This window comes from Eptatretus burgeri, chromosome 6, assembly GCF_056783735.1.
Source record: "Eptatretus burgeri isolate ZD-2024b chromosome 6, Ebu_testis_v1, whole genome shotgun sequence".
In the NCBI taxonomy this organism is placed as follows: Eukaryota; Metazoa; Chordata; class Myxini; order Myxiniformes; family Myxinidae; genus Eptatretus; species Eptatretus burgeri.
This window is the reverse complement of record NC_140966.1, coordinates 48,559,474-48,585,849: the sequence shown is the minus strand read 5'-3', so window position 1 is coordinate 48,585,849 and position 26,376 is coordinate 48,559,474. Positions and strand designations below refer to the sequence as shown.

Here is a 26,376-nt window from a genome sequence, read left to right as displayed (position 1 = left end):
CTTAGATAATTATTTGTATCACTGCCAGCGAATTCCCTTCCACACAATTCACCCATGGCAGACGTGTTCTAGTACATCCGTGTCTCCAACATTCTGAAAAATCAAAACATGGTCTCCCCTTTCAAGTTTTACCCTTAACCTAAGTGTGGCTCACATCATTCTACCTGTCATGGAATATCTTTCTCATCGTCATTTGTGAGACCAAATTATTGCCAAAATCCAGAATTCATCCATAACTTTTTTGAGATACCATGCTGTATATCGTTTTTGACCCTATCCCTCAATGGGGAAGAACCACTAAAAATTCTCGGATCTGGATCCAAATCACCACCAAAATCTGAACAATTCGTTCTTGCTACAACTTGTCCACCAAATTTCATCCAAATCCGTCCACAACTTTTTGAGATACCATGCTCAAAAACAAACAAACAGACAGACAGGGGTGAAAACACAACCTCCCTCCACCTTCAGTGGCAGAGGTAATGAACAAGGACAAGCTCACCCCTTTGCAAGCCATGCTTCTGAATATAACTGCGGCGAGTGTTGATGTTTTGTTTCACACAAACACGTGCATGTGTGCAGCACTTAAGAACAGGATCCTTTGCTGCCAAAGAGAATGCAGCGAGCAGCTCAAGGGGAGCACGAAGAACAAGCAGTGCTTTGTGCAGCTTTTTTGCAAATGCTTCCCGCACCTGAAAGCACTCATCCTGAAGGTAGACAAACTAGAAGTCAATCATCCTGAAGATAGAGACACCAGAAAGTAAGGATACCAGCATCTCAGTCTTATGCAGGTTATGTTTTCCACTGTCCTTTCACAATGAGAAGAGTTCCATATTTTATTATTCAAAGGAGTTACAAACACAAACCTCTCTTTCACAATTCACTGAACTTGCTCCACTCCCTCATTATTTTTGTTCCTTTTGGACAGACCCAATTATCGAGGTTCTTGTTATGTTGCAGTCTATATCAGAATCTCCCTTTCCCCATAATCCATACCCTGTCCTGTGAATCTTCATCAATGATCTCTTTTTGATTCCCTGGAAAATCTTGCTCATCACTTTGCTGACAATTCCACCCTCTGCCACATCATCTCTCATTTTTCAGACAGGCAGGTAGGAGCTTCTTCTCTCTCTGCAGAACTTAACAGAATTAGGAGCTAGTCCAACACTTGGCATATGTCTTTCAACTACGACAAATCCCACACATTCACCTTGTCTCTCCGAAAGGACCATCTGGCAAATCCTCCCATCTACTTCCGAAACAAACCACTTGAATAGGTCAAGTCACTCAACTCTTGAGGCTTCATCATCAGCCATGATCCTTCTTGGGCAAACCATATTTCCAAGATGGACTCCAAAGCCAGCCACAGACTGGACATCCTCCCTAATGCAAGATCTTTCCTTGGCCAATCTAAAAATTTGACACCCTATGCAAATTCATGTCCACTGTCAGATCCACTGTCAGACCCCGCTATTCGTGGGGGATATGATCCTGGAATATTCCATGAATAGCAAATCTGCGAATAGCAGGGCATTGTTTCAATGGAAAATTCATGAGGGAAATTTTTTTTTTAATCCATGAAAAAAAATGCGAAAACGCCTGTGAAAAACCACAAAAACGTGAAGAAAAAAAAACTGCGAATACACAAAGCAGAGGGCCACGAATGTCGAAGCAGGTCACATTTTATGAACCACAAATGCACAGAGTGTGCGAATAGAGAATCCATGAATAGCGGGTTCTGACAGTACTGCTCTACTATTTGAGCTGGCACCCTATCTCACATCTTGCCATTCTTGATGCTGTGGAAAGCAAGGCCCTCAAAATCATTGGGTTGTCCCATTATGAAGCTGAGTGTCTCGGCCTGTTACTTTCACATTGCAGACAGGTTGGTAGCCTCTGTATTCTACTGCCTCCATTTTGGTCTTGCACCCTCTGCCTTCTCTTGGCTGTCCCTCCTAGGTTTCTGCAAGGCATATGTGGTCTGTCAGTAGCCTTCTTATTGTTAAACTCCCAAGATCCAGGCTCACTGCTCACTTCCACTCATTTGTTCCTCTTTTCTCTCACCTATAGAACCAACTTCCTCATTCTGTTCAGTCCCATTCTTCCCTCCAGGACTTCAAGACAGCTGTTCACTACTACCTCAGGTCACCCCCATCCATACTCATGATCTGTTCGACCCCAAATGACTTCATTCTCAAGCACTCCTTTTCCAGGTTATTGTGATTTTTGCCCCCTCTCCCTCACCTCTTTTTGTTTGTTAGTTGTCAGTTGATTTGTTCCTTTTATGTTTCATCCCAGCTTTCCCCTTCCTCTTCTTGCTGTTTCATCTTGTATGTGGCTTGTTCACCCCATTTGTCCTTCTTCCCCTCCCCTTGATCTCACTCTCACTACTACTCTGCTGTTAGTGTTTTCCCCTATCTATTTTGTTCCCTTCCATTCTGCTCAAGCTCTTCCACAAGCCTCGATCATGTAGAGAAAAAAATACTAATTGTCGATAATTATACCAACAACTCCATTCCAATTCCATGAGGTTATCTTCTTTTTATTTTTTATTTTTTTACAAAAACAACAAGCAAACATTACTTATGTATAATGATAAGTGTCAATGTGTGTCAGTCAGTCTGTCAGTCCATCAGTGTGTCTCCTCCACGACTCCAAAACCACGAAACTTAGCGACCCCAAACTTTGCATGGATACTAAGGGAACTCTGAGGTAGCAAATGAATGAAAACTGGGTATTTGGGTTAATTAAAAAAATCCTTTTGAAGATAATTAGTGGACTTATTTAATTATCCTTTAGCGAGGTTTCATCCTTGATCAACCTCTTTGTCAGTCCTCTGTCATCCCACTGGGGTGTTAATTCACCTTTTGTTTTCGCCTGCTCAACAATGCCTTAACTTGGAACAGGCCACAGCAGTTTCTTAATGATAAAGCGCTCAATTTTTTTTCATTTTCCTCACTCATATCATCAAATGCCTCTTCTTCATACCTATGAATCAATGGATACATCACTATGCTTATAAACACCTGGAGACGCCAGTGTTCATGGCTTTATTTCATTTTCGCACATGCGATAAGTGCTCGAATCTCTTAACCTTAGCCAAATAAAAAAAAATTAAACTGCGGAATTGACCTTTGCAGCAATTCCAACTGGTTACAAAAAGTATTCATTTGTCCATTTCAGACATTGTTTGACACTCCGGGCATCGCTGGGTGGTGTTTGTTATAACCAATCGCTAATCGCTTGCCAAGCCAGCCGTTCCTTATCAACTGTTTCGTTGGAGTGCTTGCTTGAGTGCTTAACAGTGGTGGGCGGATCAATTTCAAAGTACTAAATTCCAACCATGGAGTCGAAAGGAATCGAGTGGTGAACCAGAATTGACATTGATTACGAGTAATAAGTGTTTTTTTCGCGGAAAATTGTTTTCATCCCTGTTGGGCATGTTCAAGTTACAAATGGCCTGGTAACATTAATTGAAGAGAAACATGCCCCTGGAGCTTCCTGTTTACAATATAGCAGCAAAAGCAAATCACTTGCAAACTAAACAAGCCCCAAGGGTGTGATCCTTTTGAATACCAAGGCATTTAGAGTTGGCCAGTAAAGCGTGTTAATTGCTTTACTGATAGACAGGTAGGCAATACATCGACTAATGAAGATTTGACAACATGTCATTCAAAAGGTGCAGAAGTGTAGTTTTTAACTATTTGGGGAAGGTTAAATAAAACAGTCCAAAAGTTGCATGCTCACTAACTATATTCAATAGACCTTGCTCATCACTGTAATATGTCCAATATGCTAAAACATTTGAAAACCAAACACCAGAGAGAGTACCTACTAGTGACGGTTGAGAACACGGATACAAAGAAACCAAAGTCTGCAGCAGCAACATGTTCGCTTTCGCAATTGACGATTGAAAGCACTTTCGCCCCAGTACGCTGCCTTCCCTTCCTCTTCCATCGCACTGCCTTCTCTCCCCTCCCCTCCTGCTGCCTTCCCTTCCCCTCCTGCTGCCTTCCCTTCCCCTCCCCTCATGCTGCCTTCCCTTTGTGGAAGTAAAATAATTAATCCCATCTTGTGAAATGTGCTACACCAACAATTTATGGACATATTTGGTGATAGAAAGCTCTGTGAATATCACAAAGCATTGGTGTTTCTGTATTGATCATGATGAAACAATTTTTTTTGGGGGGATAAGCTCTCTTTGTATCTCAACAGAGTTGAGATAAAGATTGAAAATGCCTGCAGCATAAAACATGCTATTAGTTCTCTGACAATGAGAAAGTGAGAACTCATTATGTTTGCAGAGTGGACTGCCCGCAGCTTGTGAGTTTCTTTGTTTAACTCGCTACAATGTTTGCTTGACAAACCACGAATGAGTGGGATAGAATCTTTGTTTGAACACACTGTGGTCTTGTTACTTCCATATAACTGTGACTTATCTTTTAGAAACTTAGGATCATTGATTAATATGTTGTTTGTCTTTCTCCATGTTGACAAAGTGCTCTCCTGAATCCACTAGTAAATGCTCAACATCACCACCGTACCACTCAAAGCGAACATTTCAAACCAGATGACTTTCAAATCAGATGACAATAATAATAAAGGATGTATAATCCCCGTCCTGGCTGAAGCACATCTGGGCATGGTGAAAGATGTGATAATTATAAGTCCATGCTTAGTTAAATGAAATGTGTACCCCTCTCTTATGTTTGCTGCTCTGATACTTTAAAATATACTTGATAATGGATCATCACATTCTGATGGTTGTTTTATAATGAATATAAATAGTGTGTTAGTTAACTGTGTAACAATATAATATTTTCTTTATTTCACTTGGTTGGCAAGTTAAACGAAATAAAGCTGTTTTGGTTGGCACCAGGAAGACGGAGGAATGCTTAATTCAAATTAATGAATAACAAATTTGCTGTGTAGTAAACCTCTATAAATGACATGAACACAGGGCATTGTTATGTAGAAATGAAGTATACATTAGGCAATAGTTGTGAAGGGGGAGGACAGCGAAGCAATAAAAATATCTGATAAAGCTTGAAAGTACTCGAGGACACAATCCAGAAAAATCTGCTTGATTATTTTCTGGGGTGGCAAACCTTGGGTCAAGCCTGAAGTCCTTTACCTTCCATTGGCAGATGGTGGTCATGGTCTTGTTGACATTCTCAGCCGACTGATGGCCTTTCGAGTCGCCACTGTCCACTGCTTTCTTTTTTCTGCATCACTGCCATGGCGCCCCACTGCTAACCATTTTCTGAAAATGGCTGGCATGCTCGACTTCAATCAGGAACCTTTTCTCATGGACTTGCAACATGTGGACATCTCTCCATTGCCTTTGTTTTACCAAGACCTGTTGCAAACCTGGCAGCCTCTTGTAGTGCACCGAGATATGGCTCACTACAACATCAACAACTTTCTCGACGAGCCTATCTTCTACAATGCACTTTTCCGATCATTCCTCGATCACGTGCATACAATGCTTCATAAACTCCGGTATACGTCTCATATGAGATCTGCGGAACGAGAACAAAACATGGCACTGAGTCGGGTATATTGCGACTACCATTGGAATGCGCTCTTTGAGAACTGTTTCCCAGCTCATTCAGGAGGTTCTGCGTACCTCCAGAAGTTTGGGACTCCATTGTGATACCACCAACGCTGTCCCTGCAATCCATGCCCCCTTCTTTCCACAGTTGCATATACATCACTGGCATTAACAGAAACTGTGATCTTGTCTTCCTCTCCACTTCCTAGTGTTGCTAAAAAGTGCCTGTACCACCTTTGTGTCACCATACGGCATCCTAATGTGTGCAAAGATAGTTTTGGATCCCGATGGAAGGGGATGTTACCTCTGGGGTCCCCCCTGTGCCCACAATGGGCTGCCATGTATGTCCCCCCCGATTGTAAAACGGACTGGTGATACCTCTTGGAGAATTGTACACATCATTTTACCTACGAATGTTTTATTACATCATTTTAATGTATTTACATCATTTTAATGTATTAAATTCTGTTTCATGCCCCTTTTGTATGGCCTCTGAAGATTTATATTGTTGTGGTTACCAAATTCGCAAACCACCATTCAGGTCCCTTAGGTGAGGTATCTCGGCAAGTATATGTGTAGTTAGGCCCAAACCCGTTGTCTAGTGGGAATACATGTCATTTATGCGAGCTGCGACTCTTCAGGATAGCCGTTTTTCTTTTACTATCTTTATTTTGGACCAACCGCCATGATTACCACCACAACCACAACATCAACCACCAACCACAACGCCGCTTCACCACAACCGCCACGACCTTCACGTCACACCTCGCAACCGTAGCATCGCCACCGTTCTTGCCCCGCTGTGGGTACCGGTGTTGGACTCGTGCAGGGCGCACGTTGAACAGCGTGTACAAAATCACGGATTTTGTGCTTCAAAAACGGATCAAAAACGACACACGCCCACTTTTTGCCGTCCAATCGGTGAGCGAGGGGCGATTTGGCCCCGCCTCCAGAACGGGATCGATATATGCAAATTTGTGGATCAAAAAGCCTTCACGCCCACTTTTTCTCGGGCCAATGGGGAGCGAGGTGAAAGGTCAAAGGGAGGGGGTCAAAGGCGAAGCTACGGGGGGATAAAAGGACCGTGTTCGTCAGTCAGAGCAGTGTGGAAGTCTGGAGCCCGAAGCCTGCAGTAGCTGGAGAAGCTGAAGAGAGTCGAACGAGGAGAGCCCAAAGAAGAGTCCAGGGTGGAGAGTCCAGAGGCGGAGAGGCGGCAGCGGCGAAGGCAGACGAGGGGGTGCTCGCGACGGTGCCGGAAGCTGCACGCCCGAGGAAGGCCGGCAGCGCGACCTGGCCGAGGTGGAGACGCACACCAGGGATAATAAAGATCCTCTATACCCCGAGCATCAGCAACCCCCTCCTGTTTCCCCCCGCGCTGAGATAGTGCGACCAAGGGGGCCCCGTTCCCACCCCCTACCAGACACCGTCCACGAGGCCCGCGGAGTGAGGCGCCATTGCCGCTCCGCGTCTCATCACCAGATGGGTAGGCGCGACCCGGTCTCGGCCTCAGGCCCGCCTCATTCTTGGGGGTATTCTTTTCCTTGGTTTTGGGTATGTGTTGTCGGCGCCGTCTGTGAAGTAGAATTGTATAAGTGTTGCCGTGTGCTCGGTAGTCGGTATTAGCTCTGCATTGTCTTCGCTTTTATATTTGCTTTTTGTGTAAATGGAATTGTGTTTTCTTTTTTTTGTGTGCTTTTGGTGGAATTGAATATGTGTGCTTCCCGTGTGCCGCGAATAAATGTGCTTTATTGTTGAACTGTTCGCCCGCTTCGCTTCGTCTTTTTCTCCCATTGAATCCTCATCTTGCTTCACGTAAGGGTTGGTAGTGGGCTGAATACGCCCGATAATTAATCGAACCGTCGGGGTCGACGATAACACCGCTCGGTTATTCTGATAGTACGGAACGGGTCGCTTAAGTGGCCCGTGTCCGAAGTCGACCTGCGGCGAGGTGCGATCGCCCGGTCTACCCTCCGCGTGGGTACTTAGGTAGGTCGAATTTGGCGAGCAACCCTATCCCACGCGGGGGCTGATTGGCTCGATCGCGGTGAGACCGAAAGGTCCACCCGTGACTGGTTCCCGGCGTTAGTCCGAGAGGGTCACGACTGGATTGTCCGTCCGGTGGGCGACGTGCCGCGATTCGAGTTACGTGGCCGCCGCACGCCGGCGGGCGCGAATACCGCAACACTGGTGTCAGGTCGTGCAATACAAATTCATCGCCCTCCTCGCGGCACTGGTATCGGAGAACAGGAAAACGGGCTCTCCTGTCTCCAATTAAATTCACGGGAATCGGTCCAGGGGTGAGAGAAGCGACCCCCGATTCCCTCCAAATTACGAGCGAGCAAATTAACCCTTCACGAGAAGCAAGATGGCGTCTCAAGGCGAGCGGGAGCCGGGGGTATTAGAAATGTATATGTGTAATAATGTAGAATCCATGGTCCAGGATGGAATCCCCGAGCAGGAAATGTTGATTGTGCAGGAACATGAACTCCCCCAACTGAAGCCAGAGTTCGAAATGGGCGCAGTGGCTGGGGTGGCGGACAAACGGCCCCCACGTGCGAATTCGCCCATGGATCGGACGATGGAAATGTTTGAGGCATTGATGAGGAAAATGGATGCGAATAGACAGCAAATGAACGGAATGGAAGCAAACATGAAGGAGGAAATGAAAAAGTTCCGGGGTGAGACGCAGAACATGGGCCGATGCCTGCAGGCGGGCATGAAGGCCGTGACAAAGGAAATAATAATAGTTGAGACAAGGGAGGTAAAGGGTGAAGAGTTGGCAGAGACACGGGAGACAGAAAAAATAGAGGAGAGACTGCACGGTGAGGACGGGGTAAGTGACGCACACACACACACGGAGGTAGTGGAGGATAATGGGGGTGAGCTCGCGGAGCGTGTAGAGACCCAGTGCGAGCACCTGGATGGCCTCCTCCAGGAACGAGGGGAGGGAGTCTGCCCCCTTGAGGCGAGTCACGACCAGGTGAGTTCGGTCGTGCTTTGCGAGGTTGAGGGGACGAGTGCTGTGGACAGGTGCACGGAGAGCTTGGGGGGTATAGAGGCCCCGGAGACCCTTGTGGGGACACGAATCCCCAGTGTGGTTGTCCCTGTGTGTGTGGTGCAAGGCGTGAGTGCGTCCCCGTGTGTGGAAGCGACCCCATGTGTGAGTGGTGTGGTGGCGATGGTGCCGGAGTACGTGCTTCCCAGCACGCCGTGCGTGGGTGAGGCACCGTGTGTGAGTGAGGCCGTGTGTGTGAGTGAAACGGCCAGTGTGAGTGAGGCACCGCGGGTTAGTGCCCCCGCGTGTGTGGATGAAACGGCCAGTGTGGATGAGGCACGGAGTGCGAGTGAGGCACCGCGGGTGAGTGCCCCCGCGTGTGGGAGTGAGGCACGGAGTATGGATGAGACACCGCGGTTGAGTGCCCCCGCGTGTGTGGATGAGGCACCGCGGTTAAGTGCCCCCGCGTGTATGAGTGAGGCACGGTGTGTGGATGAGGCACCGCGGGTGAGTGCCCCCGCGTGTGTAAGTAGTATGGTTTGTGTGAGTGGTGAGGCACCACGCGTGAGTGAACGGCCGTGTGCAAGGTCGCTGTGTGCAAGGGAGACCGTGTGTGTGAGAGAGCGGTATGTGAGGGAGATGTCGGTTGGCATGCGGGAGCACGCAGCCGCGTCTCCCGGTGTGAATGTGATGGAGTGGACTGTGTGCGTCGTAACACGCAGGTGTGCGTGGGTCGAATGGCGACGACGGCGACAGAGGAGAGAAAGCCGAGTAGCGGCTGTAGTTGTTTCGTGGACCGTGCCGGGTTCACCCAGCAGTGAGCACGAGGTCCGTGCTGTGCAACGCACGAGACCACCACGTGCTCGCTTGCGAGAGTGAAGTCCCGGTCTGGAAACGCACGCGGTGGATTTGCCGATCCCGCGGACGGACAAAGTTTAGGCAGGTAAACGGATTTGGACCGGACGGGTTCTCCACGCGATCGTGTGTGTTAAGCTCCAACGGGCAAAGCACATGTGTTCGCGTGGGGAACCCCTCGAGACGTGGGGCTTGTGTTTTTTTCTGCGCACGGTGACGTCATGGCTGCACGTGGGGTTGGAATCCGGCAGGAGGGGTGTCTCTGCCGGATGGTCCCGTCCAAGGAGGGACGAGGAACACGTGCAGCTGCATGACGTCACGGGCAGGTGCAAAGTGCGCGAGCTCTGAGTTGCCGTGCTGGCGCTGCGCATGTAAAGAAAAAAAAAAAAAAAGGGGAACAAGCCTCACTTTCGGGTACACAGGATTCCTGGGCAAGGGGTGGAAGACCCCCTTGACCTGGGCACAGGATGGAAACTAGTTAGGGGGAAGGGTTAGCTTAGCTAGACCGACTTCATGGGGCAGGGGTAAGTCCTCATGGAGTCCGTGGAATGGATTAGGTAGAGGGATTTAGTGAGCTTTAGGTTGGGAAATAAAATGAATTTTTGGGACATTTGGAGACAGTGACAGACTTGTGGATGTGTAGAGGGGACGTAGCTTAGCTACGTAGTGTTAAAAGGAACGTGCTGTAGTTTAAGGGACGACGTGGGAGCACGAGTTAGTTAGGGGATGTAGTTAGAAGGATGGCAGAGTTCAGTGGTGTGTGTGTTGAAGAGTTGTTGGTGAGTGAATTGGAAGCGTGTACATGTTGAGTGAGGTGGAAGCATGTGCTTGGTGAGTGAGTGAGGCCAGCGGGTCTGTGTGTGTGGAGTGAATGGGGAATGCATGGTGCGATGAGTGATTGGGGGGAGGAGTGACTCCCGCCCAAGAGACCCCGGGGTCAGTGTAGGGTGAGTTAGCTGGGTTAGTCAAATTGAAAAATGGAGGTCGTTTTGTTGTTGGTGGGAAAGTAGGCTCGAGACCCATTTGGAGGGGTGCAGGAGCCCTGTTGACGGGCTTGGGAGCGTGGCTGCGAAAGGTGAGTATCGCTGAGTGGGTACCCCGGGCACCAGGCTAGTCGGCCGCGGTAGGCCAAGGGCCCATGGGGGGCCGGGATAGAGTAGTGGGCACGGGTGCGCCTGCTTGGTGCGGGGGCCCGGGGCGCCATTAGCCGCGTGGGCAGTGTAGTGGGCACGGGTGACCCTCGGAAAGGGGCCCGGGAGGCCGGCCTGCCACGTGTGCGTTTCAGGGGAGGTGCCATGGGGGGCACTCCCCGGTGTTAGGGAGCTGGTAGGCTCGGAGGCAGTGTAGTGCCCGGGGGTGCCATAGCGGGAGATTCGGCAGAGGGTTGTGCCTGCCAAAGGGAGCCACGTGTCCCAGCCAGGAGACCGTGTGAGGGCACGGAGAGAAAATTGGGGGGCGAGGCCCGAAATTGTGAGGACACCAACACAGGCGACGGGAATCTGGGTTGTTAGAACCAATAGTTTAAGCGAGAGGCGCTTGTTGAAAGCCCCGGGGTAGTTTAACAGTTAAATGGTTAGGGTAGATTAGGAGATGTACCCCTCCGCACCATCCATCCCCTCGCTCTCGTTGTGGGCCGCTGGACCCACTTTGGGTTAGATCGCCGAACTCTGGGGAGGCCATTCTGAGGCTTGAGTTGGGCCTCGACACAGGACGTTAGCTCTCCCTTATTCCCCTCCGGGAAGGGAACGTAGGGGTTGGGAGTAGGCTAGGTGACAGGATAGGTTAGCCGAACAAGGACGATAAAGGGGGTTAGGGGACGATTTATAGTGGGGAAGTAAAAATAAAAACAACAAAAAATTAAGGGGGCTAAATTGGGGTTTGACAAATTAAGGGAGTGGGTATGTACAGTGACAGGCAAAGGCGATAGGTGGGAGGGAGACAGGTAGGTAGGTCCGAGCCCGCCTTCCAAGTGGCCAGCACCACCGCACTCCCTCCACCAACCTTCACTGAACGGCAAAGGCTGGCCAACTTCATCGGCTGGCCGTGTTTTGCTTCAAGGCGGAGGCCGGCCAACTTCATCGGCAGCTGTGTGCTGCAAGGCCTGTGCCGGCCAGTTCATCTGCTGGCTGTTTTTCTTCGAGGCCTGTGCCGGCCAGTTCGTCTGCCGGCTGTGTTTGCCTGCAGCGGCCTTCTTCTGCGGGCTGTGTTTGCCTGCTGCCTTTGCCATGCCATGCCCACTGCCCACGTTCACCAGCCCCGTTCAATTTTTCTTTGCCCCCCCTGTTCATTTCCATGTGCGCCAGGATCAAGGCAACAGTTTGCAAGCTGCAAGAACTGCCCTGTTGGCAGCTACAACACGGGTCTGCAGTGGCGGCCCGTGCACCGTGTTTGTGTTCATGCATCCATTCGTTGTGCTCATTGCGTGTGCCACTTGAGCTGGCACGGAGACTGCGTTGTGCAGCCCATGCACCGTTGTGGTTCACTGAGTTCAGTTCAAAAGGGAAGGCCTTGGACTGCGTGTGAGCAGCCAGCCACGTTCCCTGTCACCTGCATTGTTTGAGCCAGAGACTGCATGTGGGCAGCCTGGCTCCCTGCTAACTGCTTTTCTTTTGCAGAGTTCAATGATCCTGGGCCATGGTTTAGTGTAAAATTTGTAAGTTAAGGTTAAGATGTACTGTAAATATGAGTGCGCCCCCGGCATGTATGTCTTAGCGCCGGCAATTTTATTTAAGTCGTCCGTGTGAGTGAGTTTGTTGAGATAGTTACGCAGCCCTCAGGTTATTTATTTTGGGGACACGAATACCATGAATGTCGCACTCAGGGATCCGTAGGTAAAATGTACTAGGGGAAAACTACACATGATGGCACACGAAAATTTGACGACTCGGGACGAGTCTGTATAAAGGGAAGGGGGTAGTGTTGTGGTTACCAAATTCGCAAACCACCATTCAGGTCCCTTAGGTGAGGTATCTCGGCAAGTATATGTGTAGTTAGGCCCAAACCCGTTGTCTAGTGGGAATACATGTCATTTATGCGAGCTGCGACTCTTCAGGATAGCCGTTTTTCTTTTACTATCTTTATTTTGGACCAACCGCCATGATTACCACCACAACCACAACATCAACCACCAACCACAACGCCGCTTCACCACAACCGCCACGACCTTCACGTCACACCTCGCAACCGTAGCATCGCCACCGTTCTTGCCCCGCTGTGGGTACCGGTGTTGGACTCGTGCAGGGCGCACGTTGAACAGCGTGTACAAAATCACGGATTTTGTGCTTCAAAAACGGATCAAAAACGACACGCCCACTTTTTGCCGTCCAATCGGTGAGCGAGGGGCGATTTGGCCCCGCCTCCAGAACGGGATCGATATATGCAAATTTGTGGATCAAAAAGCCTTCACGCCCACTTTTTCTCGGGCCAATGGGGAGCGAGGTGAAAGGTCAAAGGGAGGGGGTCAAAGGCGAAGCTACGGGGGGATAAAAGGACCGTGTTCGTCAGTCAGAGCAGTGTGGAAGTCTGGAGCCCGAAGCCTGCAGTAGCTGGAGAAGCTGAAGAGAGTCGAACGAGGAGAGCCCAAAGAAGAGTCCAGGGTGGAGAGTCCAGAGGCGGAGAGGCGGCAGCGGCGAAGGCAGACGAGGGGGTGCTCGCGACGGTGCCGGGAGCTGCACGCCCGAGGAAGGCCGGCAGCGCGACCTGGCCGAGGTGGAGACGCACACCAGGGATAATAAAGATCCTCTATACCCCGAGCATCAGCAACCCCCTCCTGTTTCCCCCCGCGCTGAGATAGTGCGACCAAGGGGGCCCCGTTCCCACCCCCTACCAGACACCGTCCACGAGGCCCGCGGAGTGAGGCGCCATCGCCGCTCCGCGTCTCATCACCAGACGGGTAGGCGCGACCCGGTCTCGGCCTCAGGCCCGCCTCATTCTTGGGGGTATTCTTTTCCTTGGTTTTGGGTATGTGTTGTCGGCGCCGTCTGTGAAGTAGAATTGTATAAGTGTTGCCGTGTGCTCGGTAGTCGGTATTAGCTCTGCATTGTCTTCGCTTTTATATTTGCTTTTTGTGTAAATGGAATTGTGTTTTCTTTTTTTTGTGTGCTTTTGGTGGAATTGAATATGTGTGCTTCCCGTGTGCCGCGAATAAATGTGCTTTATTGTTGAACTGTTCTCCCGCTTCGCTTCGTCTTTTTCTCCCATTGAATCCTCATCTTGCTTCACGTAAAGGGTTGGTAGTGGGCTGAATACGCCCGATAATTAATCGAACCGTCGGGGTCGACGATAACACCGCTCGGTTATTCTGATAGTACGGAACGGGTCGCTTAAGTGGCCCGTGTCCGAAGTGGACCTGCGGCGAGGTGCGATCGCCCGGTCTACCCTCCGCGTGGGTACTTAGGTAGGTCGAATTTGGCGAGCAACCCTATCCCACGCGGGGGCTGATTGGCTCGATCGCGGTGAGACCGAAAGGTCCACCCGTGACTGGTTCCCGGCGTTAGTCCGAGAGGGTCACGACTGGATTGTCCGTCCGGTGGGCGACGTGCCGCGATTCGAGTTACGTGGCCGTCGCACGCCGGCGGGCGCGAATACCGCAACAATATCATGCCTATGTTGACTGTGCAAGAGTGACCCCACTTTTTACCTTTTTATCACAATTGTGCTGTCATATGAAAATTGTATTTTCTTTACGTACTTTTATTTTTGGATTACCGTTAAATTCCAAAAATCATGTTGAATCTGCTCTCACCAATTTTATAATAGCTGAAGGGAAATTAGCAATCTACAAAACAAGGAAAGCTAAACTTCTTGCAAACTCTGATGCTGATTACTGTTGTGGTTTCCTGCCCGTCGGCGTGCGGGCGACCGCTTTTAGCCAATGGCGGCCACACTCGCCCACTGAACGGACAAACCTAGTCGTAGCTTTTGGATCAATGCCGAAATCCAGCTACGGGTGTGCATTTAATAACACTGAAAATCAGCCAGCTATTCTGTCTGCGCGCGACAGGGTCCGATCGCATAATTGTCGATTTACCTAATTATGCGCGCAGACAGAAATGCCGGGGATTTACACCTCGACGGGACCTGCTTGGAAACGAGCTGCTAAGCAGCTCGCTCCGTTTGCGATTTGCCGAGCGGTGTTTTTCGCCAAGCCCCGCCGGATCCGATTCTCTTATCAGTTATTAACAATCAGCTATATTCCGAACTTAATTATGGCAGTTCAATTGAGGGAAAGGATGCAACGAATGGGTCAACATTCACACAAGGACATTTATTACACACACGACATATATGCAGTCATGCAGTCATGTATGCAATCAGGCGAGGAAAACAAAAACAATGCAAAAAAAAGGTAAACAAAAAAAAGGCAAGGAAAAGCAATGCAATCAAGCAATGGGGGAAGGGGGTGGGGTAGGATGCGAGTAAAAAGAAAGCCTACAGCCGATGTCTATAGTTATTATGTACAGTCACTTATGCAGTTTTACTTATGGGATTGGCGCCACGAACACACACACAAAAACCCAGAAAGAAATAAAAGGAAAGAAAGAGAACGTGACCGTATGGTGAATTATTGGGCTCCGTCCTCCTCGATCCGACCTTCCCCGAGAGAGCTTCCTCGCACACGACCCAGAGAGAGCGCCCACAACCAACGACCCAATTCACACCTCCAGAGAGATTGCGAGAGCGTGCGCGATCCAGCGAGCACGCGCGATGCAGAGCCCAGAGAGAGAGAAAAGCTTCAGCGTATACACACACACACACACACACACACACACACACACACACACACACACACACACACACACACACACACACACACCCTGCGCCTCCTCCTTATATCTCGAGCTCTGCCCGCCCTCGCCTCCCACCCCATCTTCCAGCACGCGCGGGAAACTTCCAGAAGAAGGGCGTTTTTTCTCCTGGATCGGGGCCTTTCTTTTGCCTTTTTTTCATAGCTTTCATTGCTTTTTGTTCCTCTCGCAGGGTTATTCATTGGGGGGAGGGGGTGAGGCCGTCGTCCGTTCTCCATCGACGAATGCCAGGCTTCTCGCAACCGTGTGCCGAGGTGGAAACGCGGTGGTGATTGTGGAAGTTGTGGTTACGGTGGTTGTGGTAATGGTGGTTGTGGAGAAGGTGGCTGTGGTTGTTGAGATGTGGTTGGTGGTGGTTGTGGTTAAGGTGGTTGTTGTGAAGGCGGTTGTGGAGAAGGTGGCTGTGGTTGTTGAGATGCGGCTGGTGGTGGTTGTGGTGGTTGAGATGCGGTTGGTCCAAAATAAAGATAGCAAAAGAAAAACACTACCTCAAAGATCACAGCCAGTTATACGAATAATTTCCGCTAGACGACAGTGGGGAAATCTAAACTGAACACGTACTTATCGACATAACTGATCTAAGGACCTATTAGACCATGTGGAAGTACTCGCTATTACCTTCAGAAAATGATTTTCGTTGTGCAGATCACCAATCTGGATGAAATTTGGCATACTTAAAGAATTTTAGACGCTGAGTCCAAATCCACTTGTTTCCACGTCGAGGATGTGACACAATTGGTCATTTTTGACAATTAAAAATAAACCGAACATTAAAGCACGATTTTGACACAGAAATGAAGAATCAATGATAGACTGATATGTATGTCAAAGAAAACTCTTGTGAGGTCTTAAAATGATACAATATGTTTATACAGAGCCCTATGGACTGTTATTAAAGATGTTTATAATTAAAGGTCGTAAACCGAAGCAGTAACATATTTTTACTGGCCGAAAACGTCTGAACCGACCAGACAGGTCTTCGAGTTGACCAAGGCAACTTTTTGCTTAAAAGGCAGCCACACTGGCTATTAAAGGTAGTTACATTGACTATTAAAGGTAGTTACATTGACTATTAAAGGTAGTTACATTGACTATTAAAGGCAGCCACACTGGCTATTAAAGGTAATTACATTGACTATTAAAGGTAGTTACATTGACTATTAAAGGTAGTTGCATTGACTATTAAAGACAGTTGCATTGACTATTAAAGGTATTTACATTGACTATTAAAGGTATTTACATTGACTATTAAAAGTAGTTACATTGACTATTAAAGGTAGTGACATTGACTATTAAAGGCAGCCACACTGGCAATTAAAGACAGTTACATTGACTATTCAAGGTAGTTACATTGACTATTTAAGGCAGTTACATTGGCTCTTACGGATTAAATCAAAGACAAAGAGACTGCGCGACTCAGCCTGATGAAAAGTAGAACCGCTACAAGAGGATTACTGTCTTCGAACTCCACTATTTCTTGCTCTGAAGCGGTTGCTGAACTCGGCTCTAGTTTTGAACTGAACTAGGTGGTTTTGAGTATTACAAAACTCAAGTCCACTATTACATGCTAACCAACCTGAATACTACTGTGTAGTAGATCACCACAGCAAAAGCAGTGTGACACCCGCATTTACAGTTCATCGTCGGAATCATCGTCGGTTCTGTTTCATCATCCATAAGTTCTATTTCTGCATGGGTCTGTTCATCGTTGGCGCAGTTTTGACACCCACAGCACTCTGTGCAGGACAGTCCTTTTGACCGGCAAGAACACTGGTTGGTCTCGCATTTCATCTTCTTGCAATTACATTTCTTCGCCTCTAACAGTTCCTTCGGCGCTGGTGGTTTGTTCAGCCAGTGAACAGTCAGTGCTCCGTTGCGTTCCACCCATTCGTGAAATGTAGGAGAAGGGGCTTCTATAAACCTCTCAGTCATGCGGTGGTGGATCGCAGATTGATAGTTCACTCTTTTGCAATGCAGCATCAGAGCGTCGCTTGTAGGTGGCAACTTCTGTTCTCCCAGCGACTGGCTGCAGAATAGCTTGTAGCGAGCCTCATCCACACTCTTCACGGTCCGCTGATTGTACATGGCGCAGACGAATTGTTCCAGGTCGTGAATGATATTCTGATCTAGCGTGAATTCTCGACCAATGCTCCCGAAACAGGTGATGAGATGGGGACTCTTCATCATCAAGTCAAATGGCCTTGTTTTGCCCTTATCGTGGAATGCACTGGTGGTATCACTTCCCGTGAAATTGTGCAAACCTATGAATGCATCGCAGACAGAACTTTCCAGGGCATAACTCAGCTTCCTAATGTCAACGACGATAATGTCCTTGGGACTTCCTGTGACCAGATGGAAATTTCGTGCCCAAATCGACTTCGAGTGAGCCAACGCCAACACATCGGTGTCAAAACTCTCTATGCGCACCGACTCTTCATTCTGTACCACGTGAACGGCATGTAGCAGGAGCTTCGTGTCAGCTTCCTCATGGTCACATTCAAGTTCAGATACTGACGACACAGTCATGACACCATTCGACGCCTCGATTTTCTCACATTTGCCGGCATGACTGACGTACAACAGCATGTCACCCAGTTTTGATGGAGAGATGTTTCTCGTCCACGATTTGACGATGAACTCTATCAACGCCTCCTTGTTGGCTCCGCTCAGGAGATAATTGGCCCACTGTTTTGGAAGGGCTTGATCGCGTCCATAGATGGTTCGCATCTGAAGATCGACCGCCCTGCCCACTCGTCTAGCATGCTCCAGGCACTTGATGCTGATACTTGGGTAAGTATCAAACACCACGTCCAGTCTCGAAGATTGGTTATGTCGTGCTTTGGCCACTACAATGTTCAGCACCATCTCTTCCAGTTTGCCGAAAGTGTTAGGCAGTGAACCAGCCTTTATCGGCTGAATAACGGCCATTCCATCCACAATTGTTGCACCTTGGATAGGCCAAGCGTCCACACGGCAATCGGGCCACAGTTTCAGTATATGGTTGCGGAGTTTGGCTTTGTCCGTTTTAGCAATCAAACCATCACCGGATGCCAGTGGGAAAGATATGTTCGCCAGTGGGTACGCGAGCAGATCGTGGAGTGTTACATTGCTTTTCTCGCCAATCAACAGCAGTCGTGTGAAAAGACGACGTTCATTCACAATTTCAACCTTTGGCATCTGCTGGTGGGGAGTCGCCGACTTGCCTCGCGCCTTCGAGAAAGTTGCCAATTTGGCCTTCGATATCGGACTGAAGAATGGGACCTCACCTGAGAGAAGCTGATCATGCATGAATTGCATGACAGCATTCTCTCCCTTGACATACGCATTCATCAAGTCTGCGGAAGTGGCTGGCGGTGCAATGGCACCTGAACTAATATTGACGAGTTCAAGGTGAGCGCCGGAGAAAGGGTTAATCATTTGAAGTACTGTGTCCATCACTTATACCACCACTGCTTCATTCTTCTTCGAGCTCGACGCATCCAAATCCTTTCTCGTTCGGGGCTCGTCATGGATACCCGCCATGGACTCACATTTCCTTGCAATTTCCGCATGTGCAGGTTGGGACAGGATCCACTTCTTCACAGCTGTGCTTTTCTGAGTGTAACCAATGATTCCTCCACTGGTCTTGCTGTCCCTATTTAAAGTCTGCTCTATGATCTGATCGCACGCAACACTACTAAATCCATAACGAGTATGCCGTTGGGCAGTCCATTTGCCGTCCATGAACGCTTGATAGGTGTCAGGGTGGAAGTGCTCTTGCCCGGCCATTTCCAGCCAATAAACGGGTAAGTACCTTGCATAGTTTAGGTGATCGTACGCAAAGTACCAGGGCATTGATGCTCTCGTGATCCAAGGTGTTTCGGCCAGTTTGAAGTACGAGTTGCCCGTATAAGCTCTAGTGCTAGCTCCACCATTTCCAAGTAGGAGCACCAGAATGTGAATGTTTTGCTCGCTGTACATTACTGCTGTCTGAAGTCGCTGTAGCGAGTGAACATTTCCGAGACCTCTTCCGATGACAGTAACTGTTCGAACAACGGAGAAGGAAACGTTTCCTGGAGACGCTCTATACACCTCTCGAATCGCACACGTGTCCTCTCTGCAAGGGAGTCCATGAAGGCCTGGAAGCATTGTCATCCTAGTGCTTCGTAGACGAGCTTGTGACAGCGCAGACTCCTATTATAGTGGTGGCCGTTTATTACTGAATTTGCAGAACGCTGAGCAACAATACCAGACTCAATTATGAGGTCTAGCAGACCTGCGTCTCTGAATCTTTTGCCGATCACGCCTCGGAAGCTCATGAGTTGGTGGAATTCGCCGAGACGAATTACCAACCTTTCTGTCAACTCCGGGTGCAACCAACGAATCTCCTGCACCTTACTGTAGTTCGCAAGGTCGAAGACTAGAACTACTTCTTCACGTTCCAGTTTATCAGCCATATCAATGCTTTGGCGTAGGACCGTGTTAACGGTGTCCAGTTCCGTGGGTGATGCCTCAATCACGGGAAGGTAGATGATGGCTGACTTGGTCAACTCTTCATCCCGATGAAGGAGGGTGTTGTACCCAGTCCATGTCGGCAACCGCCCGTCCGTTTTCTGGACCATTTTCATTGTGTAATAGAGCATATCCAACAATAGCCCGTCCTCTTGTGACGGACTGATTGCAATGTCACAACTGTAAAAGGCTGTGGGCCCTTGCCTTTTCCTGCCACCATACTTGAGAATGGGTGGCGTGTTACCAACTAATTACCGCTGACGACGGCTAATTGGAGTCACTGGATGAGCGTGCTGAATCGGCTCAGAGGGTGTGTCTTGTATCATCAATCCATTGGTGTGGTGAGTGGTCCCATGACCGGTGAGGGTCTCCTCACTGAAATCGATGTTATCGTACACAAATATTGTCGGTACATTTCTGAGGCAGTTTGAGGGCAGTTTTCCCTCCTGATCAATCTGCAACAATGCCAAAGCAGTTTCCAACGCCTGTGTAGTACTGACTGAGACACAATGCCCAAGCTTGTTGAGCAGTCCTAACAATCGATTAGAACCAGTCCAATATTTCACAGTCAGGCCCAATGCATAGGACTTCGGAGTAAACGTCTGACCCCTTGACGCTATAGAAACAACGTCTTGAAGAACAGAGAGCATTTTCAGATGAATATGCCATGGGAGTTCCACAAATTTCTCCAGGGTTGGCTCGTCTAACAGGCCCGCTATCCATGCAACAATGTTGTACAATGCAACAGGGATGGCTCTTTCAACATTTTAAATGTCGAAGTCAGGAGCAAGTGGTGGCCATGTAATGTCTACACTTTGGTGTTTGTTCAGGTCATCCCTCACCATGAGTGCTCTCGGGTATAGAACATGTAAATTGAGGCCTGAGTCACCCTGCTGTGGATCCTGGCTGGCTTCATCTTCTGTGGTTGACTCTGTTTCTGTTGTCGAGCTACTGTCTACAATAGCAGCCTGAGCAATGGAACCAATATCAATGTCCTTCATGTACACCACTTCGCTCTCAGACATTTTTGGTGGACGATAGAAAATCATGTTTGGGTACCGTTCCTGCAGTCTTTTCTTCAGTCTTGTTGCCTGGTAGTTGCCCTTATCCTGACCTTTGCATATGCTGAGTAGGTCATTGAACATCTCACACAACTTCTTCATATGTATAAATTGCTTTCCATCAATGAGTCTTACTGAGATTACTTTATCACAGAAAATGTCAAATGTTGAGTCATAGTTCACTTTCTGAGTTTGGAGTTTACTTTCACTCTGTCTGTGGTATGTGTCATTCACATACTCGTAATAACATTTACGGTGATAACAAACTTCCAGCGCCACACAGTCTTTATCCTTTATAGTTGTCATTATGCTTACATCACGTTCATCTCTCCTCTGCTCAGCAGTTTCCCTCAGCTTTCCTCCATCCTGTGTTTCTGCCAGGGACAACTGATCATGTTGAGATTTTCCTTTGACACGGATGAATTTGTCTTTTTCTGGCATATGATACAAATTCTTGGCAGTACACCAGCTGATTTGCCAGCCACCCTTTCTACGAGGGTCTGAGGGATTTTCTACGTATTTTGTGGTTTGAGTGCCCCTCTTCTTCAGGTCCGCCCACCACCTCACTGGTTCTCGCAGAAACTACAGTAGTGCTGGCTTCTGATTTTCTTTTCCTGGCTTCAGCGAGTTTTATATGATCCTTGTTACAAAACGACGCATAGCAGAACCGGTGACAGCCAGTATCCGCAGGAGGATCAGTCATTGGAAGCAGTTTCATTATTTGATCAGCCAGCAAATGGCATTTGTTGATAGTTTCATTATCTGTGGCGTCGCACCAAGCCTTCGCACACTTGCATACCTTACGGCAGCTCTTATCCATGAATTGCATCACTTTCTCATCATCCTCCCCGCCCAAGTGTATGAAACAACGCATATTTGGTTGTTGAAAGACCAAAAATCACTCTAAATCACACGACAACCATGGGCGCCGCCGTCTTGATTTGTTGTTTCCTGGTCGTTTCCTCCGCGATTACAAGCACACCACGCCCACTTCACCGCGGTAATTTCAAATGGTAATAACTGTCGGTGTGTCAATTTGTGCATATGGAAACAAGTAGGAATTTCAATGGTGTGTTCTCATGAATATGCAGGGTGAATTTCGTTTAGATTGGTGATCTGCACAACGAAACTAAACGAACCCACCCACCTCCACATGACCGAAATATAGTGTCCTGTGAATTTCCACAACCGTAACATGACAATGTTTGAACTGTTTTTAAGGCCCTTGCCGTGGCCAGATTATGTGCAGAGTTTCATTTTCACAAAAATATTAATAATCTTGAACTGTTTAAGCAGAAATGGTGTCACAGGAATGCTTTGTGTAAAGCAGACCACAATGATCTTATCATTTCATTTTAGCTGTGTCCTTGACCTTATTATTATGTCTTGTTTTGTATATTTATGTGTAACTTTTTTTTTCTAAAGGCCCGGTCACACCTTGACGTTTTAGCCAACGTATGCCGATTTTTGAATTTTTTTTCTAAAACGCTGGCACACGTTGAATACGTTGTGGGTAAGTTTTGATAACATTGAGAGCACGCTGAAAAACACTGCCATACGTCGTTGTACGTTGGCTTTAAACGTTGTACTTTTTGGTTGTCCTCAAATTTTTTCATGCTTGAAATTTCACGACGTATGCCGGCGTATGACTCACACGTTCCGCTACGCTGGCCACAAGTTGTATGCACGGTCTGCGATCGTTGACAGACGTCAACACATGCTACTTGTAAGTTAATCATAAGTTGAGACACGCCGAGGTAATGTTTAGCGTACCCGAAACTTATTTCTAACCTATGATTAACGTGTTATTGGCACGTTACGCGATCGTTGCCACACATCGACAGACGTTACTTTTTAAGTTACTCATAGGCTGAAAGACGTCGGTATAATGGATCGTCCTTGCGTCAGCGTCCACGGCCACGGCCAGGACACTTATTTGCAGCATTCTTCAAACTTTTCTTCGGCATGACGAGGATGTTCACACTTCGATGTCAAGCTTGGCTATGATTCCAATTGTCCTTCGGCAGCGTCTATTTAAAATAGTCGAGTTTGAGCGTTTTAACACGTTCAGAAGAAACGCTTCAAATTTCCAAACCCCAGCGTCAAAAAACAAAGGCGAGTGACAGCAATTTAAATCGTTCATTGTAAACAATGAAACTAGCTGAGTGGTACCGTTTAAAAGTCGTTGAGTGTAAAAAAATCCAATTGTTGAGCGCAAGCGTCTACTTTCAATAGTGGAGATGCAGCCATTTAAATCGTTGAGTTTATCATTTAAATCGTAAAATCGTTAAACGCAAGGATGATCCATCATAACCCACACCCTCCCCCTCACATTCACCTACTACTGCCAACATGAACAAACTACTACTAATACTAATACTAATACCAATACTAATACTGATACTGATACTGTTACTGCTGACATGGACATCGACTCAAAAAGGACTCGAAAACACTGTTGGGTTCCCCTTTTATGAGCAGCATTTTTATATACCAATTCCCAAAACCGCTGGGAACACGTCTTTATATGGCAGTTGTAAGCTAGAAACACGTTCATTTATTTATTTTTGTCGACCGGAAGACGTCATTGGAATACGTCTACATACGTCGATGTGTGTTGGGACTACGTAAAGAATTGGTTCAAAGCACGTCAAACATAAGTTAGAAATAAGTTTCGCGTAAAAAAGACATTACCGCGACGTGTTTCGACTTATGAGTAGCTTATAAGTAGCCTTTGTGGACGTGTGTAAGCGTCCACATATCGTGTGTAAAACTTATCCCCATCGCATGCAGAACGTGTGTCCTACGCCGAGTACGTCGTAAAATTTTGAACATGTTTAAAATTTCTTTACGTACTCTACTTACTACGACGTATGATAGCGTACTTTAGCGTTGTACTCACGTATACCAAACTTACTCATACCGTATTTGACGTGCCCCAATGTTTTAGACACATTTTTCTTAGGTCGGCATAAGCTGGCAAGATCGCCAAGGTGTGCCCGCGATGTTGACACTTCCATTTCTACGGCAGTTATGATTCGAATCGTTGTGCGTCAGCCTTTTAATAGGCTACGTCACGACATCGTCGGCAATGCGTGCAACACGCTATGCCTAAGTTTGACTATCGTTGGGCATCGGTTGTGTAGGCCGACAACAGGTTCAGCATTCGTTGGTATAAGTTATCTATAACACAACGAAACGTTCTGTGTCCATTACCAATGCGTTATACATAAGACCAAGTCGCTATGAATACGTCCGAATCTTTAAAAAAAAAACATCAAAAGTTCAACGTAAGCCAGCGTTTTAGATACATTTTAATACGTTGCCATCGCTGGCTAAAACGTCAAGGTGTGACCGGGCCTTAAGCTTGTATAAATAAAGGTACACAAAAGTCTAAAAAAAAAAATATATATATACATATATATATATATATATATATATATATATATATATATATATATATATATATATCTCTATTTTTTTTTCCTCACTCCCCCTCCTAATAAAGTGCAGCACTCTCCTCCCATACGTCTCCCTTTCCCCTCATCTCTCTTCCGCTCCCACACCCCTCCTCACACCCCTCCCTCCCGGAGTGTATAGTGACGTGTGGTGAGGCATCACTCTCCCCCTCCTTCCTCACTCACCCCCCCCCACCCCTTTCTCAACTCTCTTCTCGCGACTCGGTCCCCGCTCCCTTCCCTCTCTCTCCTCTCTTTCTCACCCTCCCGCCTCTCTCTCATCCTCCCTCTTTCACTCTCCCCTCACTCTCTCACTCACCCCTCCCTCTATCAGTCAACTGGGCTGAAAGGATCGAAACCTCAATGAAAAATGGTGCCCAGCTGATGATCCGGGCAGTTGGGAAATCAGATAATTGCTTATAAGTTAAGGTTATATCACTTCAAATAAAAAAGCTTTCGCAAGTATTTACCAGTACATAATATATCTGTGTGTGTGTGTTTGTGTGTTTGTGAGTGTTGTTATGTCTGGCGTCATTCTTGGAACTACGATGCAGTTATTGGTCTTTATTTTGATCACCCCTTCCTCTCTCACTAATTCCTCCCTCTCTCAGTCACCCCTCCCTCTCTCAGTCACCCCTCCCTCTCTCACCCTCCCTCTCTCACTCACCCCTCCCTCTCTCACTCCTCCTCGCACCCCCTCCCTCCCGAAGTGTATCATTATGTGTGTTGAGGCATCGATCTCCCCCTCTTCCTCACCCCCCCTACTGTTCATACCACCTCCCTGCTCCTCCCCACCTCTCTCCCCATCCTTTCTCTCTCCTTCCATCCCACCCCCCCGCACCCCCCCTACTCCTCCTCGCTTCCCCCCTCTCTCTCCTTCTCCCCCTCCCTTAGTATTCCTGTTCGCGAAGCAAGAGTTGGTATTTGCTCGTAACAAATATTCCCACTCACATTGATCATCAAAGAAAGAAGCTGGATATCTTGTTGAGAAAGCAGGCTGTAATAACAAGGTTCTTGAGAAACCTTAAGAAGGGCCAGGGCAGCTCCAAGCCGCAGATGTGCTCGACTCACCAAACTGTCAAGAGGGATAGGAGTATATTTTAGTCCTATTCGTATTTTGTAATCATCTGGAAATTAGTCAGTTCAACAAACTATGACTATGAAGCAAACAAAAAGGCACCATAATGAAACGTTACTGAAATGCAATATACTTGTTAATGTTATGTTGAACAATTATTCCGGTGGCAGAGCAGCATATTTCCAGTGAACCTTGCAATGTTTTCTAACAATCGTTTTTTGGCTTATTTTGATAGATATTGGTGTCTGGATCAATTTTAGGGTGGGTGGCCACTTGTCACTGCCTTGGCTTTTGCAGAATCCAAGATGGCCACCAAGATGACCAGGATATACAATCAAAATATAAATTAGGTTGTAAATCCTGTTCTAAGTACAGTAAAAGGATGATATTGGTGTCTAAATCTATGTTTTAGAGACCAAGGAAGTGGATTATGATGTTATTGGGTCATTTGGTGGCCATCTTGGTAGCACAAATCCAATATGGCCACCAAAAATACCTGAAAAAATGCCAAAATCACAAAAAATCACACTAAAAACTAACATAATCGATTGTGAATGCAGTTGAACAATGATCCTGCTGGTTACACATGTGCTTGACATGTTATATAATCTGATTCTGAAGTAATGATGCCGTTTCGAAGTCACCTGGTGCCACCTACTCAAGACATAAATATCATGGTGCTTCCAATGTGAAATACACCAATATATCGATAACTCTTAACGATCTTTGTTTTTGTTGTAGGTTCTGATGTGAGTAATGATATGGCTGAAGCAGGAGACAGCAAGGATGCCGAGGAATGCTTCTTCAAGACAGTTTACAACTGTGGGGTTGGGAAGTTGATACAGTCTTCACGAATCGACACAATATTGGAAGCTAGTAACCTTCGCCAAGATGATATCAGACTACGAAAAGAACTATCTGATGGATCATCTACTGTTACATGTCACAAAAATTGTGTATCCAAGTATGTATCTCCTTCCACTCTCAATAAATTGGGCAAGCGTATGCCAGAGGAAGAGACAGATGATGACTCCAACGCTGGGTCCAAGCAATTGCGTTCGAGTACCGGTGGTGATG

At 47.5% G+C, this 26,376-nt stretch overlaps 1 protein-coding gene across 10 annotated transcripts in view; it reads right to left on the bottom strand.

Moving 5' to 3' along the window:
- Positions 1-26,376, bottom strand: part of LOC147024721 (sister chromatid cohesion protein PDS5 homolog A-like) — a 197,904-nt gene that overhangs the window by 13,337 nt on the left and 158,191 nt on the right. For 8 of the 10 annotated variants that reach the window (XM_085884895.1, XM_085884890.1, XM_085884891.1 and 5 more), the window contains 2 exons: positions 25,173-25,296; positions 503-707 (listed from right to left, as the gene is read on the bottom strand). In XM_085884895.1, coding sequence (XP_085741021.1) covers positions 503-707; positions 25,173-25,296 — 329 coding nt within the window. The remainder of the gene's footprint in view (positions 1-502; positions 708-25,172; positions 25,297-26,376) is intronic. The other 2 variants (XR_015059167.1, XR_015059166.1) reach the window with 2 other exon arrangements.